Source organism: Trichomycterus rosablanca, chromosome 7 (assembly GCF_030014385.1).
Source record: "Trichomycterus rosablanca isolate fTriRos1 chromosome 7, fTriRos1.hap1, whole genome shotgun sequence".
Taxonomy (NCBI): domain Eukaryota; kingdom Metazoa; phylum Chordata; class Actinopteri; order Siluriformes; family Trichomycteridae; genus Trichomycterus; species Trichomycterus rosablanca.
This window is the reverse complement of record NC_085994.1, coordinates 2,131,256-2,150,000: the sequence shown is the minus strand read 5'-3', so window position 1 is coordinate 2,150,000 and position 18,745 is coordinate 2,131,256. Positions and strand designations below refer to the sequence as shown.

General features: G+C 44.9%; 2 protein-coding genes across 2 annotated transcripts in view; both read right to left on the bottom strand.

Annotated features, from left to right (window-relative positions):
* Positions 1-1,779, bottom strand: part of LOC134318084 (uncharacterized) — a gene marked incomplete at its 5' end in the record, with an annotated part of 4,043 nt that extends 2,264 nt beyond the window's left edge. The window contains one exon of the mRNA XM_062998834.1: positions 1-1,779. This exon is cut by the window's left edge and continues 2,264 nt beyond it. Within this exon, the coding sequence (XP_062854904.1) occupies positions 1,042-1,779 (738 nt within the window).
* sema6bb (sema domain, transmembrane domain (TM), and cytoplasmic domain, (semaphorin) 6Bb) overlaps positions 1-18,745 on the bottom strand; it is a 137,414-nt gene that overhangs the window by 17,453 nt on the left and 101,216 nt on the right. Inside the window, exons 15-17 of the mRNA XM_062998835.1 lie at positions 15,420-15,560; positions 15,225-15,302; positions 11,184-11,242 (exon numbers count right to left, since the gene is read on the bottom strand). Coding sequence (XP_062854905.1) covers positions 11,184-11,242; positions 15,225-15,302; positions 15,420-15,560 — 278 coding nt within the window. The remainder of the gene's footprint in view (positions 1-11,183; positions 11,243-15,224; positions 15,303-15,419; positions 15,561-18,745) is intronic.

Here is an 18,745-nt window from a genome sequence, read left to right as displayed (position 1 = left end):
ACTCATTTACTCACTCATTCACTCATACACACACTCAGTCAGTCACTTAGTCACACACTCACTCACACACAGCTACTTATTCACTTACTCACACACTCACTCATTCACTCACTCACACACTCAGTCAAACACACACTTACACAGTCACTCACTCACTCACTCACTCACACACAGCTACTTATTCACTCACTCACACACTCACTCATTCACTCACTCACACACTCAGTCAAACACACACTTACACAGTCACTCACTCACTCACTCACTCATACACATACACACACACACTCAATTAGTCAGTCACTCACTCTGTTGCTTACACACTCACTCATTTGCTCACCCATTCATTCACTCACTCACTTAGTTGCTCACCCACTCATTCACTCAGTTGCTCACTTGCTCACTCACTTAGCCACCAGTCTTATAGAGTACAGGCTATCACGTGCTTTCTCCAAGACACATGTAGCCAGTCAGCTTAAGCTGACAAGATGCAATGCAGTGTCATATGATCAAGCAGCATCACATGATTAATACTCAGCTGAATCAGGTGTGTTGGGATTATAAAAAACTCCCAAAATTAACATTACAAAAACCTGGTGTAAAGCACATTGGACTCCTGAGTGGAAAAGTTCTCTCTAGTGTCATCTGAACCTTGATTTGGTTTTATACCAGCCCAAGTGTGGACTGGTTTTACTGGTTTACTCACTGATTGGACGGTTTTGGATGATGTTCCTGCATGAACGTTCTGTATCTAAACCGCCCCTCTGCTCTGTATTTTCAACACAATTCTACACGTTTTAGGGCTTCAAATTAAATCAGAGCCTCTCATTACTAGCAGCTCCGGTCTGAAAAGCTAACGAGAAAACGAACGTGAGCTTCCTGAGCTGCAGCCGATCCATCAAACCCAAACACGCCACAGAAATAAAATTATATGAGGAAACGCTTCCACAGAAACACAGTTTACTCTGTTTACTGTTTTAATTCCACGTTTCCGCCTGTTCTTACAGTGTGTTAACTCACTACTGTTCACAGATCATCCCATTAGCCTGAATACCACATTCTCCTTTCTTCTCTTCTCCTTTCTTCTCTTCTCTTCTCCTCTCTCCTCTTCTCTTCTCCTTTCTTCTCTTCTCCTCTTCTCCTTTTTTTTCTTCTCTTCTCCTTTCTTCTCCTCTCCTTTCTTCTCTTCTCCTCTTCTCCTTTTTTTTCTTCTCTTCTCCTTTCTTCTCCTCTCCTTTCTTCTCTTCTCCTCTTCTCCTTTTTTTTCTTCTTCTCCTTTCTTCTCCTCTCCTTTCTTCTCTTCTCCTTTCTTCTACTTTCTTCTCTTCTCCTTTCTTCTCTTCTCCTCTTCTCTTCTCCTTTTTTCTCCTTTCTTCTCTTCTCCTTTCTTCTCTTCTCTTCTCCTTTCTTCTCTTCTCCTTTCTTCTCTTCTGCTCTTCTCTTCTCCTTTTTTCTCCTTTCTTCTCTTCTCTTCTCCTTTTTTCTCCTTTCTTCTCTTCTCTTCTCCTTTCTTCTCTTCTCCTTTCTTCTCTTCTCTTCTCCTCTTCTCTTCTCCTCTCTTCTCTTCTCCTTTCTTCTCTTCTCCTTTCTTCTCCTTTCTTCTCTTCTCTTCTCCTCTTCTCTCTTCTCTTCTCCTTTCTTCTCTTCTCCTTTCTTCTCCTTTCTTCTCTTCTCTTCTCCTCTCCTCTCTCCTCTCTTCTCTTCTCCTCTCTCCTCTTCTCTTCTCCTTTCTTCTCCTCTCTTCTTCTTTCTTCTCTTCTCTTCTCGTCTCGGACTACATCATTAGCTTCAAGGCTACGTTTGTTTTCTGTTTTTACCACAAATTACCTGATTAGCTTCGAGGCTACATCCTCTGTTCTTTCAAGTTTCTGACAAATTACCTGGACAGCCAGGAGGCTACATTTGATTTGTGTGTGTGTGTGTGTGTGTGTGTGTGTGTGTGCTACCATCTGCTACACTCTCTTTTATTCGCAAATTATTTGATTAGCTAGACGGCTACAATCTCCTCTCTTCTACATTCCTCACAAATTAGCTGATTAGCCACGAGGCTACATTCTCCTTTCTTTCATGCTGAAGCTACATTTCCTTTTCACTCTTTACCTCACAGACTACATTACTAGCTCGAAGGCTACATTTTCTTTTCGCTTTTTACCTCACAAATTAGCTGATTAGCTGGAAGGCTACATTATCTTTTTCCCTTCACCCCCTCACAAAACTATAAGTAGCTAGGAGGCTACATTTTCTTTTTGCTTTTTACCAGTAAAGGTTTTTCCACATACACTATATTGCCAAAAGTATTCGCTCGTCTGCCTTCACACGCATATGAACTTGAGTGACTCCCATTCTTAATCCATAGGGTTTAATATGATGTCGGCCCCCTTTGCAGCTATAACAGCTTCAACTCTTCTGGGAAGGCTTTCCACAAGGTTTAGGAGTGTGTTTATGGGAATTTTTGACCGTTCTTCCAGAAGCGCGTTTGTGAGGTCAGACGCTGATGTTGGACGAGAAGGCCCGGCTCACAGTCTCCGCTCTAATTCATCCCAAAGGTGTTCTATCAGGTTGAAGTCAGGACTCTGTGCAGGCCAGTCAAGTTCTTCCACACCGAACTGGCTCGTCCACGTCTTTATGGACCTTGTGCTTTGTTCACTGGTGCGCAGTCATGTTGGAACAGGAAGGGGCCATCCCCAAACTGTTCCCACAAAGTTGGAAGCATGAAATTGTCCAAAATCTCTTGGTATGCTGAAGCATTAAGAGTTCCTTTCACTGGAACTAAGGGGCCGAGCCCGACTCCTGAAAAACACCCCCACACCATAATCCCCCCTCCACCACACTTTACACTCGGCACAATACAGTCAGACAGGTACCGTTCTCCTGGCAACCACCAAACCCAGGCTCGTCCATTGGATCGCCAGACGGAGAAGCGTGATCCGTCACTCCAGAGAACACGTCTCCACTGCTCTAGAGTCCAGTGGCGGCGTGCTTTACACCATGCGCTTGGTGATGTAAGGCTTGGATGCAGCTGCTCGGCCATGGAAACCCGTTCCATGAAGCTCTACACACTGTTCTTGAGCTAATCTGAAGGCCACATGAAGTCTGGAGGTCTGTAGTGATGGACTCTGCAGAAAGTTGGTGACCTCTGCGCACTATGTTCCTCAGCATCCGCTGACCCGCCCTGTCATTTTACGTGGTAACACTTGGTGGCTGAGTTGCTGTCGTTCCCAATCGCTTCCACTTTGTTATAACAGCACTGACGGTCGAGTGTGGAATATTTAGTAGTGAGGAAATTTCACGACTGGACCTGTTGCACAGGTGGCATCACGGTACCACACTGGAATTCACTGAGCTCCTGAGAGCGACCCGTTCTTTCACTAATGTGTGTAGAAGCAGTCTGCATGCCGAGGTGCTCGGTTTTATACACCTGTGGCCATGGAAGTGATTGAAACACCTGAATTCAATGATTTGGAGGGGTGAGTGAATACTTTTGGCAATATAGTGTACACACATGTATTATATTTGTGTATGGGAAAGAACACTATTATGGATTTTCTGTTTGCTTTACAGTCCTCTTGATTAACTGGAAAGCTGTGTTATCCTTTTGCTTTTTTTCTTCACACTTCTTCACCTTCTCTCTTTGTTCTGTCAAATCAGATCACCACCTAAACACAGTTACCTCTCATTGCTAGCAGCTATCGTCTGGAAAAGCTAATAACAAAATAAAAATGACGCTTTCTCGTTCGCTTTCTCACACACAGACACACACCATAAAAACGTGATTCTCAGAACCAACGATTTTCAGCAGGGTGTGTTTTTATGGTCGTGTTTATTTCCCGAACCTCCTCCCTGCCAGGTGTGTGAGAAAGTAATTGAACCCCTCGGCGTCGCCGTTTCTGCCGCAGGATGTAAATCGAGAACGCGGCACTGGGCGCGCGAGCGTGTCGTTAGCGTAACGATCGGCGCGAGACTCGGGCAGACTCGCGCTCGCTTCGCAATCACGCCGCTCGGCTATTTCGATTTAATCACACCGGCGTGCGGGGAACACAAATTACAGGCGGCGGCGGCGGCAGTGCGGCGAGCGCCTCGTGCATATCAACACACGGAAGCGTGGAACGGTTCGCTATATACAGAAATACATAAATAAATGTGGACACCTGACAGGGCCAATAACATCAAAGCCATTTTCCTGCAATAACCGCGTCTACTTCTCCGGAAATAAAACTTCCACTAGATTCTGGACCGTGTTCTGGACTGCAGCGGTCGGGCGTTTGCTCCCATCAGGTACTGATGCTGGCACACGGTCAGCATTCCGATTCTCTCAAATCAACCTCGCCACATGTTTCCCATCATGCTCTCCTCTCCTGTTGCTCAGAGCTCACAATGAAGCCAAACATCTTCTGTTTTTCTCACAAATCACCTGATACGTTTCTCATTTTCTTCCACATTCCTCACAAATCAACTGATTAGCTGGAGGCTACGCTCCCAACCTGAATATCACCGTTATTTTCTTTGTCCAACATAAAATTTGTATTGCTAAATAGAATGGAAGCACAATGTACTATTGTAGCTTTTGTTTGGCACTGGTAGTGCTTTTCCACCAAAAGAACCCTGGTTCTTGAACTGGTTCTGTTCGGGTTCTTTCAAACCTTGGTGTTTTTTAGAGAACCGACCCGCATTTCCACCAGTTTTTGGGAGCCGAGCGTGCATCATCAACGGTGGACGTTGAACAAAAGAGTAGTAACATGCACCAAAATAACTCTGGTTCTTGAACTGGTTCTGTTCGGGTTCTTTCAAACCTTGGTGTTTTTTAGAGAACCGACCCGCATTTCCACCAGTTTTGGGAACCGAGCGTGCATCATCAACGGTGGACGTCGCACAACATGAGTAAAGAGTAGCAACATGCACCAAAAGAACTCTGGTTCTTGAACCGGTTCTGTTCGGGTTCCTTCAAACCTTGGTGTTTTGTAGAGAACCGACCCGCATTTCCACCAGTTTTTGGGAGCCGAGCGTGCATCATCAACGGTGGACGTTGAACAAAAGAGTAGTAACATGCACCAAAAGAACTCTGGTTCTTGAACTGGTTCTGTTCGGGTTCTTTCAAACCTTGGTGTTTTTTAGAGAACCGACCCGCATTTCCACCAGTTTTGGGAACCGAGCATGCATCATCAACGGTGGACGTCGCACAACATGAGTAAAGAGTAGCAACATGCACCAAAAGAACTCTGGTTCTTGAACCGGTTCTGTTCGGGTTCCTTCAAACCTTGGTGTTTTTTAGAGAACTGACCTGCGTTTCCACCAGTTTTTGGGAACCAAGCCTGCGTCATCAACAGTAAACGTTGTGTAACGAAAGTAAAGAGTAGTAACATGATGGTGGAGCGTGTAGATTATCTGTGGGGATTTGTGCTGCTGTTACAGATGTTTGTTTCCATGCAAAAAAGCATCGATCAGCTATCGGTGATAAGAAGACGTAGACGGCGACTCCGTTCCTCGTGTTTGTCACCGTTGTTGCACTTTGCTCACCGCGACCCTCGGCACAAATAACCGATTTGTTCAGCGCTCGGCTTGAGCGGTAAAGCGTCAATAGTGTTCCACGATACGAACAAACATCTGTGTGAAATAACCATCAAATCCAGCCTGAAAGCTCCACGTGTATCTGTGTTTAACTGGATTTACCTTCCTGTTTCACTTTTAAACTTGTGTTACAGCTCCAGCTTCTGAGAAATGCTGAGAATTAGAATCAGCTTCTTCTAGAGTCTAAAACGCTTACTGTGACAGTATACAGGCTAAGCATTAGGGGTTAGGGGCCTTGCTCAGGGGTCCAACAGCAGCAACCTGGCAGTGGTGGGAACTGGACCAGCAACCTTACCCCTACTAGTCCAGTACTTTAACCGCTAGGCTACAACTGCCCTTAGAAGTTGCATATGAGCAGCTTTTTGCTTGATTTCTTGCACGTTAGCTAAGGATGAGTCTATAAGTCTAAAATAGACTAATTCAATAATTAGACGGTACTTTTCACCAAGTATTCTGTTGTTTTTGTTTATTTCTTGGCTTGGCTGGTGTCTAAAGCCACTCACCACTTCTTAGCAGAAATAAACGACGTGGTTTCGCTTCACCACCAAGTATTTCTTGTATGTCCTGGATCGTCTGAAATAAACTGACCGCTAAAGAAATAACTGAGACTAAAAAACATCTCTGAGCTTCAGTTTTGCTTAATGAACGCGGTTAAAATGAGCGGTTTGTTTTTAGTGACGTTTCCTGTTGCTAATTATAAAGCTGGAGCACTTCATTTAAAAATAAACGCTGTTTGTTTTTTCCTCTTTTCCCGTCACGTCCTCTGCGGCAGTGACGTCGGTGCCGGTTTCCAACAGGATGCGCCCGTGCTCCCAGTGGCAGAGCCGAATCTGGAAACCAAACCTCGGCTGTGCCGGGTGACGGAGCCTCCCTAAGGGTCCCGGATCCTCCGCGGTGGGGCTCAGGGAGGAGGCAGAGGAGCGAAGGAGGTGCAGACAGCTTCACGAACATGGTTTTGGATCTTTTGTTTTGTGTTGAGCAATAGAAAACTGTCACGCCTGTGTGAGTCTGAGCAATCTGTCTGAGCTGTGGTACCACTATAATAAACAACTCAGCTGACAACTCCCACTCATACTGAACATGACCATCAACGTCAAGCAGTCTACAGGAAATACAGAAGTCCTGAAAGTAATATTTCAAATATATATTCAAGTCTGGAAAGGTTTACAAAGCCATTTCTAAAGCTCCAGGACTTCACCGAACCACAACGAGAGCCATTATTCCTTAAAAACGGTGGTGAATTCACTCAGGAGTGTCTGCCCCTCTCTAGCCTCGGCTAAAACGTCCTCAAAGTGTGAATATGAGCTGAATCTGCATCAGTGTGGAATAAGCGTCAGATCCAGGGTTACAGCTCCACGTGTATCTGTGTTTATCTGGATTTTCCTCCGTTTCACTTTTAAACTTGTGTTACAGCTCCAGCTTCTGAGAAATGGTGAGAATCAGAATCAGCTTCTCCCAGAGTCTAAAACGCTTCTGGTTGAAAATAAAGCTTAACGTGGTTTAATGTAGTAAAAGAAGGAGACAGGAGCACTAAACTTCTCTTCATTATTACTGCTCATAAGTTCCTCCACTAATCACATTCCTCACTCGCTGTTTTACTACAGTAAGTCACGCTGAGTTTTGTGCACCGCCGTCACACTTCATAGGAAATAACGGCACAGCGACGCTAAAGCGGTTTTGTCACTTCTCATGTGAATGCGCGGGTGCTGAACGGAATCGAGCATCTCCACCATTAAGAAGCGTCAGGAAACAATAAAGAAGTAAAACTAAAGTGCAGCTTTTATTGTATTTTTATTGATGTTTAACTGTTTGTAATTGTATTTCAGTGTGTTTATATTATTTTCAGTGTTTAAGTGTCAAAAACAACCTCATTATTTTACATGAGACTGAAATATCTGCAGCTCCACGGGACCATGGACGCATTAACAGGTTTCCCAAACATCCTTATGGGAAAGAATAGCTTGAAACTCAACGTCTTTAAAACTAGACGCCGCTCCCAGAACCGACTGACGTCGAGTTTCAAGGTACCAGTGTATACTTGACTTGTCGTCTTTATCAACGACACTGGGGGAAAGGGAAACATCCTCTCCCAAATGGATTGATTTTATATATCTGATAGGAACGGGTGTGTTTAAATATCTGGACTGAATTATTATCACTAAAATATATAAGACATTCTAACCTGTAATACAGTTTCATTTTACTCTACAAACAGCCAGTAGTTCTGTTTCTCTATCCAACAGCAGAGCTGATAAAATAACATTTACATTTTCAGCATTTAGCAGATGCTTTTATCCAAAGCGACTTACACAATGAGCTGAACACGATGAGCAATTGAGGGTTAAGGGCCTTGCTCAGGGACCCAACAGTGGCAACTTGGTGGTGGCGGGGCTTGAACCGGCAACCTTCTGTTTACTAGTCCAGTACCTTAACCACTGAGCTACCACTGGCCCTCAGCAGGTCGGGGCAGAAAAAGCCAGAAACTCTTAATCCAGAGGTTAAAGTGACGTTATTTTAATGCGCGCGCACACACACACACACACACGTTGTAATCGTACACTGTGTTTGCACAACCTGCTTCCATCACGCTAATAAGTGTGAAATGGTTTCAAGAGCTCCGGGATTCGACATGCGAACAGCAAAAATTCCTCTCAGGTAGCGTCACGTTCACCTTCTCATAACGGAAACATCCAGACTCCACTCGACCACCATGTTTCCTCATAACATAAAAACAGTCACACGACTGTGCGGCTGAATATTTTAGCTGTTAGTCTAACGCAGGTCTCACAGAACAGATGTTGCAGCCTACTCTGTTCTTGGAAGGCTTTCCACAACATTCAGAGGTGTGTCTGTAGGAATTTGTGTCCATGAGGAATTGTAAGATCATCTGTAGGGTCAGATTGATACTACTGATTGGAATCCTTTCACATCAAACTCATGATGCTGTGTTTTTATTAAGCTCGCTTTGTGCACAGGGGCACAAACTAATTTAGGCAGAAAAGGACCTTCCTCAAAGTAGATATGTGTGTGTGTAGATGTGTGTGTGGATGTTTAGATGTGCTTGTGTATAGATGTGTGTGTGTGTGTTGATGTGTATGTGTGAATGTGTGTGTGTAGATGTGTGTGTGTGTAAATGTGTGTAGGTGTGTACAGGTGTATGTGTGAGTGTGTATAGGTTTGTATGTGTATAAATGTGTGTGTGTGAGTGTCTGTGTAGATGTGTATGTGTAAGTGTGTAGATGTGTATGTGTGTGTCTGTATGTAAGTCTGTGTGTTTGAGTGTGTGTAGATGTGTGTCTGTGTGTGTAGATAGGTTTGTGTATATAGATGTGTACGTGTGTGTGTAGATAAGTTTGTGTGTCTGAGTGTGTATATAAATGTGTAGATGTGTATATGTGTGTATAGATGTGTGTGTGTGTAGATGTGTATGTGTGAGTGTGTATAGGTTTGTGTGTGTAGATGTGTGTCTGTGTGTATAGATAGGTTTGTGTATATATTTGTGTAGATGTGTGTGTGTAGATGTGTATGTGTGTGTGTATAGATGTGTACGTGTGTGTCTGTGAGTGTATGTAGATAGGTTTGTGTGTCTGAGTGTGTATACAGTTGTGTAGATGTGTGTATGTGTGTGTGTAGATGTGTTTGTAGCTGTGTTGATGTGTACGTGTGAGTGTTAGTGTAGGTGTGTCTATGTGCGTGTATGTGTGTAAGTTTGTGTGTTTGTAGATATGTATAGGTGTGTGAGTGTGTATACATTTGTGTGGATGTGTGTGTAGATGTGTGTGTGTTTTAGCACATTCAGCACAAACCTCTGCAGTGCTATCAGTGTGTGTGTTGTTGCTATAAGCATAGTTCCAATTACGGGGGGGGTCCTGACTTTCCTAATTAATACTTGACTCCCCCCCCCAAAAAAAAAAAAACCCCCAAAAAAGTGTAGTTTAATATGACCCCACCTCACTGTATAATTGGTATGTTCTCTGTTCCTCTCTGAGGACTCTGATGTATAAATCCTCTCTCCTGCAGCGCAGCATCAGTAACCGCCGGTTCATTACAATCGTTACATAAATCAGAAGCGACTGAGCGCGGGTACGAGGACGATCTCCTCTACACGCCTGGCATTTCCACTCAGGTTCATTACCAGCAGATATAAAGTCACATTAAACCTGCTGGTGTTCATGAGGAGAGAAAATCAATCGGCGCCACCAGTTAGCAGAACCAATCAGCACCATCAATTCTGTTCTAATCTCACTCAAGCTGGAAACCAGTCAAAACTGATTATTTTGGAAAATGTAATCAGGGCCCACAAATCCGGGTTCAAATCTCAGCAGTGCTATCGGTCAGCCGGGCGTCTACACAGTCGTGATCGGCTATGCCTAAGTGTGTGTGTGCTGGGAAGGTGTCCAAAGCTGTGCGACTGATGAAATAAAAAAAAAAACACAGAAATCTTAAACTGCTAAGATCCAGGGTTCAAATCCTCAGCGGTGCTACCGACCTACCGGGCGCCTACATACAGACATGATTGGCCAAACTTAAACAACCACACACACAAACACACACACACGATAACACACACAAATCTCTCTGTCTCACACACACACATACATACATACACACAAACCAAATTACACGCCTAGACACACACACACACACACACACACACACACACAACTACACACAAAATCACACACACACAAACGCACCCACAAACATACACCTACGCACAAAATCTCACTCACATACACACACCAAATTACACGCCTAGACACACACACACAACTACACACTAACTCCTTCTCACACACACACACACAAAATGAAACACCTAAATATATACACACACAGAAACACACACACACACAAACACTCACCAAATCACACACACAAAATCTCTCTCACACACACACACATACACACACCCACACACGCCCAAACTTAAACACCTACAAACAAAATCACACACACATACATGAAATTACATGCCTAGACACACACAACTACACAAAATCACACACACATACACACACACACTAAATGACATGCCTAGACAAACACACACACACACACACAAACTTAAACAACTACACACAAAATCACACACAAACACACACACAAAAGCTCTGTCTCACAAACACACACACACACACAATCTCACACACACTAAAACACACAAAATTACACACACGCGCGCAAGCGCACACACACACACACACACAGAATCATTTACGAGCCAAACTGACTGAACACAAACTAATACAAACTTCCTCTTGGTACAGGGGAACAGGGGAACAGTTCAGGTTTTCAGTTTGACCTGGGTAATAAGACCACTGTTCCACGTTCTTTTGAATAAATCTGTCAGTCTAACCTGGCACCAAGAACAAGAACTCAGGAGGTCACGTCACAAATCAAGAACTCAGGAGGTCACGTCAGACAGTTTATATATTTTTAAGAAAGAAACGGCTGAAATAATTGAAATCCAGCCGGGCAAGACATTCACAAAACTGTCAGCCTCTGTACAACATCTGCACACACACAAACACGAGTAGGTGTCGATCCGGGCGGCTGTTTATTTTACAGTGTGTACGTGGGTAGTCGCGGTAAAAACCATAAAACCGTCGTCTTACCGTCACAGTCGCCCAGGTGGGAGGTGTTTCCTCCAAACACGTCCTGCTCGAAGGGAATTCTGAAAAAAAACAAACGAACAAAAACCCACATGAATGTGCTGAATAAACAAAGAAAAAAGAGTCCAATAGCAGTGTGCTTTACACCACCGCTGTCCATGCTTGGTGTGATGATCATAAGCTTGTGTGCAGCTGCTTGGAATAAAAACCCAAACCTAAATAACCTGATAAACAGAATCTAAGCAAAGTTTGGTAATCAAAAGTTGATGATATGATTCTGGTCAGGGTCTAGGTGGGCCCAGTGCCACCTGCAAACACCAAACACAAGACAAGAAAGTCTTAAAGTCCAATAGCAGTGTGCTTTACACCACTGCTGTCCACCCTTGGCGTTAACCGTGGTGATTATAAGCTTGTGTGCAGCTGCTTGGAACGAAAACCCAAACCATGAAGAACCTGATAAACAGAATCTAACGGCAGTTTGGTTATTAATAGTCAATCATATGATTCTGTTTAGGGTCTACGTGGGTCCAGTGCCACCTGCAAACACCGAGCACCAGGCAGGAACAAAGACACACAGAACGTGTTTAACGTGTTCAGCTTTATCTCTTCACTGGTTGAAACTTTCTGATTGTTTTGTGTTCTTGACGACACTTTGATAATTAGCGATATCAGAAATCGAAGACGTGACAAAGAAACAGGATAACGAGTCGGGATGAGAAGTTTCGCAGGAAGTCGAAGTGCTGCCGGATCACGTCTGTGACTGAGAATTATCACAGAGACACCTTTACACTTCACACTCTTAAAGGAACGGAGTCTGGATCTCAGAATCTTTAATTACACCTTCGTTAGGAACATCTGCACTGAGCTCGTCACTGGATCACTGGATGTCGGAACACAGCTGCAGAGATTCACTTCTGTTCAGCCACGAGAGCGTCAGCCGGGGTTGAGCTCGAGGTTCTTTTACACCAACCTCACCGAACCCTTTTTTTCTTTTTACTAACCTTGCATATGTTTTTTAACTGCTCTAAAGTCCCTGGACATTAATCGTGTTGATCATCAGATTGATGATGCAGCTGCTTGGAACGCAAACCCAAACCATGAAGAATGTAATGAACAGTTCTCAAACTCCTGTGGCTCCTAAAGGCAGTTTGGTGATCAACAGTTGATACTAGGATTCTGTTCAAGGTCTAGGTGAGTCCAGAGCCACCTGCAAACACCAAGCACAAGGCAGGACCACACCCTGGACTCTTCTGTATTTCAGCTGTACAATTAGTCACTAATGTTCCTTTTTTGGAGGTAAAAACAGCCAGAGTAAAACCGTCCAGGCTCAAGAGGATAGAGAACATGCCAAACTCCTAAAGAGAGTTTTGTGTGTGTGTGTGGGGGGGGGGGGGAATCTACGAGACCACTTCTTTTCATGTTGGCGTTAGGCGTGGTGATCATAATCTTGTGTGCAGCTGCTTGGAATGGAAAGCCAAACCATGAAGAACCTAAATGCAGTTTGGTGAACAACAATACGATGCTATGATTCTGTTCAGGGTCTAGGTGAGTCCAGTGCCACGTGCAAACGCCAAGCACAAGGCAGGATGTATGGGAAACAAATCATAGGAGCACTGACGGATCCTAACCTCAGGCATTCACATTTAAGTAGACGCGACTTACAGCACTGTGACAGTAAACAGGCTGAGCAATTGAGGGTTAATGGCCTTGCTCAAGGGCCCAACAGCAGCCACCTGGCAGTGGTGGGGCTTGAACCAGCGACCTTTTAAGCATATCCAAATGTTGGGGTGGGGTACACCCCTCAATATATATTGTGATTACAGCCTTGCTTATAACCCACTATGCTGTGCTAAACACTTCAGCACTTTAGTTGATGTTGAGCTGTTGTTGCTCCTAGACGTTCTCGCTTCACAATACCAGCTTTATTTGTGTGGCTCTAACACACTCTGGCTCAGTGGGTAGCACTGTCACCTCACAGCAAGAAGGTCCTGGGTTCGATTCCCAAGTGGAGCGTTCCAGGTCCTTTCTCCCACAGAAGTGGTTTCCTCCCACAGTACAAAGACATGCAGTCAGGTAAACTGGGCAACCTGTCTAGGGTGTGTCCTGCCTTTGGGTTAGTGATTCGGACCCACAGCGACCCTGACCAGGATAAAGTGGTGGTAAAAATGAATGATTAGTTAAACGTCACATCGTAAGAAAGTGCCAGTGCTTTTCTATGTACCCTCTAGAAATGGGCGTGGCTGATCTAAACTAAAGGTCAATGAGTGAATCTGTGTGTGTGTGTGTGTGTGTGGTGCACCTTGATGGAGTGGCGACCTGTACGGGGTGTTTCCTGCCTTTCACCCAGTGAATCGGACCCACTGCGACCCTGACCAGGATAAAGCGGTGCTAAAACAGACAATGATGTACGTGTGCTTGTATGCACTGTCTATAAACGGGCGTGGCTGATCTGTACTAAAGTTCCCTGGTAAGTAAGTGAATGTGTGAGTGTGTGAGGCACCGTGATGGACACGCACCCCACCCAGGGTGTTCCGGGAGGGGAGGTGGGGGGTGTTGGGGGGGTTCCAGACCCTCTGTGAGTGAAGATGAATGAAAACAGGGGGAAAATTACATGTAATTGTGTTTGTGAAGTAAACATTAGGGTGTGATGCTGCCGCTCGAGGCGAAACACACACACACACACACACAGTGTACTTAGTGAACGCATCGTCTTCACACACACACACACACACACACACTGCTCTGATAATTCAACACAGATGATAAAACACACACACTAACCATGATGTGTTAGATTTAGTGTGTGTGTGTGTGTGTTTGTGTATGTGTGTGTGTATGTGTGTGTGTGTGTGAGCTAAATCACACCCTAGGCCGTCTGTACCATAATGTGATATAGAAAGTTGTGCAACCTGATTCTTTCTGCATTTTCCCTCTTTTAGTCCCATTTTAGTCATATCCAGTTCCCAACCTATTTTTGCCAAGTGTTTGTTTTGTGTGGGGGCGGGGATTACCGCCTTCCTCAAACCCCACGCTGCTGTGATGCCGCTCTGACGGACTAGCAGCACACATGCAGTCTCCAGCATGGTTTTTACACCAGATGCCCTTTCTGAAGCAAAACTCCTATTTATCTGGGCTTGGGACCTGCACTAAGGGTGCACTGATGTGTGCACCTCCCCAACCATCCGCCTACTGTATTTTTGAACCACGCCCTTTTTTAAAACCCTCAGAACTCGCCTCACCTTTTACACCTAAAAATCAAGTGAATATTTTTTTCTATTTTTATATAAGAATTTTTCTCTTTTTTTCTTCCAATTTAATCATAGCCAGTTCCTCTTCCTCTATGGCTAAGAGAAGAGTATATTATCCTGACACGCGGTGGATTGGCCCGTGAGGTCGGTCTAGTGCATGGAGAGTCATGTGCTGATCTTCACGTTCCTCCACTTCTGTACAGGCGCCTCGGGCTACTAACCAGGGTCCTTACACAACCAAAAAAATACCCAACCAACAGCGCCCCGTGGGCGGCGTCCTGTGACCACTGATGAAGGTCTAGAAGATGACCGACTCAAACAGCAGCAATAGATGAGCGATCGTCTCTGACTTTACATCTACAAGGTGGACCGACTAGGTAGGAGTGTCTAATAGAGTGGACAGTGAGTGGACACGGGTGATCCACCACCTAAATAATACCTGCTCTGTGGTGGTCCTGTGGGGGTCCTGACCATTGAAGAACAGCATGAAAGGGGGTAACAAAGCATGCAGAGAAACAGATGGACTACAGTCAGTAATTGTAGAACTACGAAGTGCTTCTATATGGTAAGTGGAGCTGATAAAATGGACAGTGAGTGTAAATGTTGCAGGCATGTTGCTTTGTCTATCCTCTACAGCTTGACACGCCCTCGGATGATACCACATTTCGTGTTGTAAAACTAATATTTTATGGTTCCAGCTTTTTTGGGGGTGGGGGTGGGGGAACTGATCCAGTTCAAAACCACATCTTTACACCGGTAAATAGAATCTCTGGTGTGTTGTGTGTTGTGTGTTTACCTGGTGCCAGCGCTAAGGAAAGAACACGTGCTTCCTTTAGTCCAGCCGCAGTACGGGTCCTGTGAGGCGATGCAGTTCCTGTACACAAACATCATCAGCATTTACAGGAGGATTTAAACCAAAGTAACTTTTACATGAACAGAATCTGAGTTAGCGGCTGGTGAGGGATTCTCTCTGGGGGGGGCAGTGACTCACTTCATGCAGCGGGAGTAAAGGTGGCAGCGAGCCACAGGGACCCGGACCACGCAGGACGGGAAGGCGAGCAGCAGCGTCCGACTGACGGCGTCCAGAGTCAGAGAGAGCAAGTGTCGAGCCTGAGGAGAGTCCGGACCACACCTGTGAGACGAAAATACAACAGCGCACACACAGGTCAGGAATGGTATTAAAGTCTGCACTCAGTCTGATACTGCACTAAACCCTGGTGTTAGGGTTCTGATACCGTACTAAACCCTGGTGTTAGGGTTCTGATACCATACTAAACCCTGGTGTTAGGGTTCTGATACTGTACTAAACCCTGGCACTGGGGTTCTAATCCTAACACTAATTCTAATTCAGTCTGATACTGTACTAAACACTGGTGTTAGGGTTCTAATACCGTACTAAACCCTGGCACTAGGGATCTAATACCGTACTAAACCCTGGCACTGGGGTTCTGATACCGTACTAAACCCTGGTGTTAGGGTTCTAATACCGTACCAAACCTTGATGTTGGGGTTCTAATACTGACACTAATTCTAATTCCGTCTGATACCATACTAAACCCTGGCATTGGGGTTCTAATACTGTACTAAACCCTGGTGTTAGGGTTCTAATACCAAACTAAACCCTGGCATTGGGGTTCTAGTCCTGACATTAATACTAATTTAGTCTGATACTGTACTAAACCCAGGTGTTAGGGTTCTGATTCCGTACTAAACCCTGGTGTTAGGGTTCTGATACCGTACTAAACCCAGGTATTAGGGTTCTGATACCGTACTAAACCCTGGTATTAGGGTTCTGATACCGTACTAAACCCAGGTGTTAGGGTTCTGATGCCGTACTAAACCCAGGTGTTAGGGTTCTGATACCGCACTAAACCCTGGTATTAGGGTTCTGATACCGCACTAAACCCAGGTGTTAGGGTTCTGATACCATACTAAACCCAGGTATTAGGGTTCTGATACCGCACTACACCCAGGTGTTGGGGTTCTGATACCGTACTACACCCAGGTGTTAGGGTTCTGATACCGTACTAAACCCTGGTGTTAGGGTTCTGATACTGTACTAAACCCTGGTGTTGGGGTTCTAATCCTGACACTAATTCAAATTCAATCTGATACTGTACTAAACCTTGATGTTGGGGTTCTAATACCGTACTAAACCCTGGTGTTGGGGTTCTGATTCCGTACTAAACCCTGGTGTTAGGGTTCTGATACCGTACTAAACCCAGGTATTAGGGTTCTGATACCGTACTAAACCCTGGTATTAGGGTTCTGATACCGTACTAAACCCAGGTGTTAGGGTTCTGATGCCGTACTAAACCCAGGTGTTAGGGTTCTGATACCGCACTAAACCCAGGTGTTAGGGTTCTGATACCGTACTAAACCCTGGTATTAGGGTTCTGATACCGCACTAAACCCAGGTGTTAGGGTTCTGATACCATACTAAACCCAGGTATTAGGGTTCTGATACCGCACTACACCCAGGTGTTGGGGTTCTGATACCGTACTACACCCAGGTGTTAGGGTTCTGATACCGTACTAAACCCTGGTGTTGGGGTTCTAATCCTGACACTAATTCAAATTCAATCTGATACTGTACTAAACCTTGATGTTGGGGTTCTAATACCGTACTAAACCCTGGTGTTGGGGTTCTGATTCTGACATTAATTCTAATTGTGGTTAATCAAAGTCTCATGGCCAAAAGTATGTGGACACCTGAGCATAAGAATGACCATTAATGCTGAGTTTGTGTTTTTTACAGCCTGTAAAATGTCGTGTTAAGAGTGTAGAAAAGGCAACAACGTCAGAAAAACATCCAAAATCAAAACTCTGTCCATGTCCACCCCCTAGCCTGTGTACTCCTCGGATTCCTGACCGTCCTTACGTCTTTACACTGACCTCTGCTACACACTTTGATTCCGGACCGTCCTCACGTCTTTACACTGACCTCTGCTACACACTTTGATTCCGGACCGTCCTCACGTCTTTACACTGACCTCTGCTACACACTTTGATTCCGGACCGTCCTCACGTCTTTACACTGACCTCTGCTACACACTTTGATTCCGGACCGTCCTCACGTCTTTACACTGACCTCTGCTACACACTTTGATTCCGGACCGTCCTCACGTCTTTACACTGACCTCTGCTACACACTTTGATTCCGGACCGTCCTCACGTCTTTACACTGACCTCTGCTACACACTTTGATTCCGGACCGTCCTCACGTCTTTACACTGACCTCTGCTACACACTTTGATTCCGGACCGTCCTCACGTCTTTACACTGACCTCTGCTACACACTTTGATTCCGGACCGTCCTCACGTCTTTACACTGACCTCTGCTACACACTTTGATTCCGGACCGTCCTCACGTCTTTACACTGACCTCTGCTACACACTTTGATTCCAGACCGTCCTCACGTCTTTACACTGACCTCTGCTACGCACTTTGATTCCGATGATTGGACGAACCCTAATAAATCTCTCTCTAAACCCCACACAGCTGGATTAGAACCACATGTCCTGCAGATATATCAGATTTACGAGGCCAGGCCGGGTCCCCGTCTCTAAATTTAGAGACTCATGGGAAATTTTGGCTCAAAAATGTTTATTATTAAGTCCTATTGATGCGATTGGGGTGGAAACAAAGTCAATCCAACGCTCCAGTCAGACAGCGATCTGTATTACAACAATTGCACACCATTTTACACATTTAAAAAGGTCGGGGCCCCTGAGCAAGGCCCTTAACCCTCAATTGCTGGTTCAGGGCCTTGGCAGTTTTTTGGGGATAAAAGTCGCAGTAAATGTGAAAACGTTTTCAGTTCTTCGTTTCTTCTATTTTTAATGGAAATGAAATGAAAGGAGACATGAAGGAGCTTCAGGCGTCTCCGTGGTGACTGTTTCTATAGTGCATTCAAATCCTTTCATCTCCTTCACATCAAACACTGTCAGAACTTCAATCAGCTTTAACTGACACTCACTCATTCACTCACTCACATACACACTCATTCACTCACTCACATACACACTCATTCACTCACTCACATACACACTCATTCACTCATTCTCACTCACTCACTCATTCACTCATTCACTCACACACTCACTCACTCTTCACTCATTCACTCACTCACATACACACTCATTCACTCACTCACATACACACTCATTCACTCACTCACATACACACTCATTCACTCACTCACATACACACTCATTCACTCATTCACTCATTCACTCACACACTCACTCATTCACTCACTCACTCTTCACTCATTCACTCACACACTCACTCATTCACTCATTCACTCATTCACT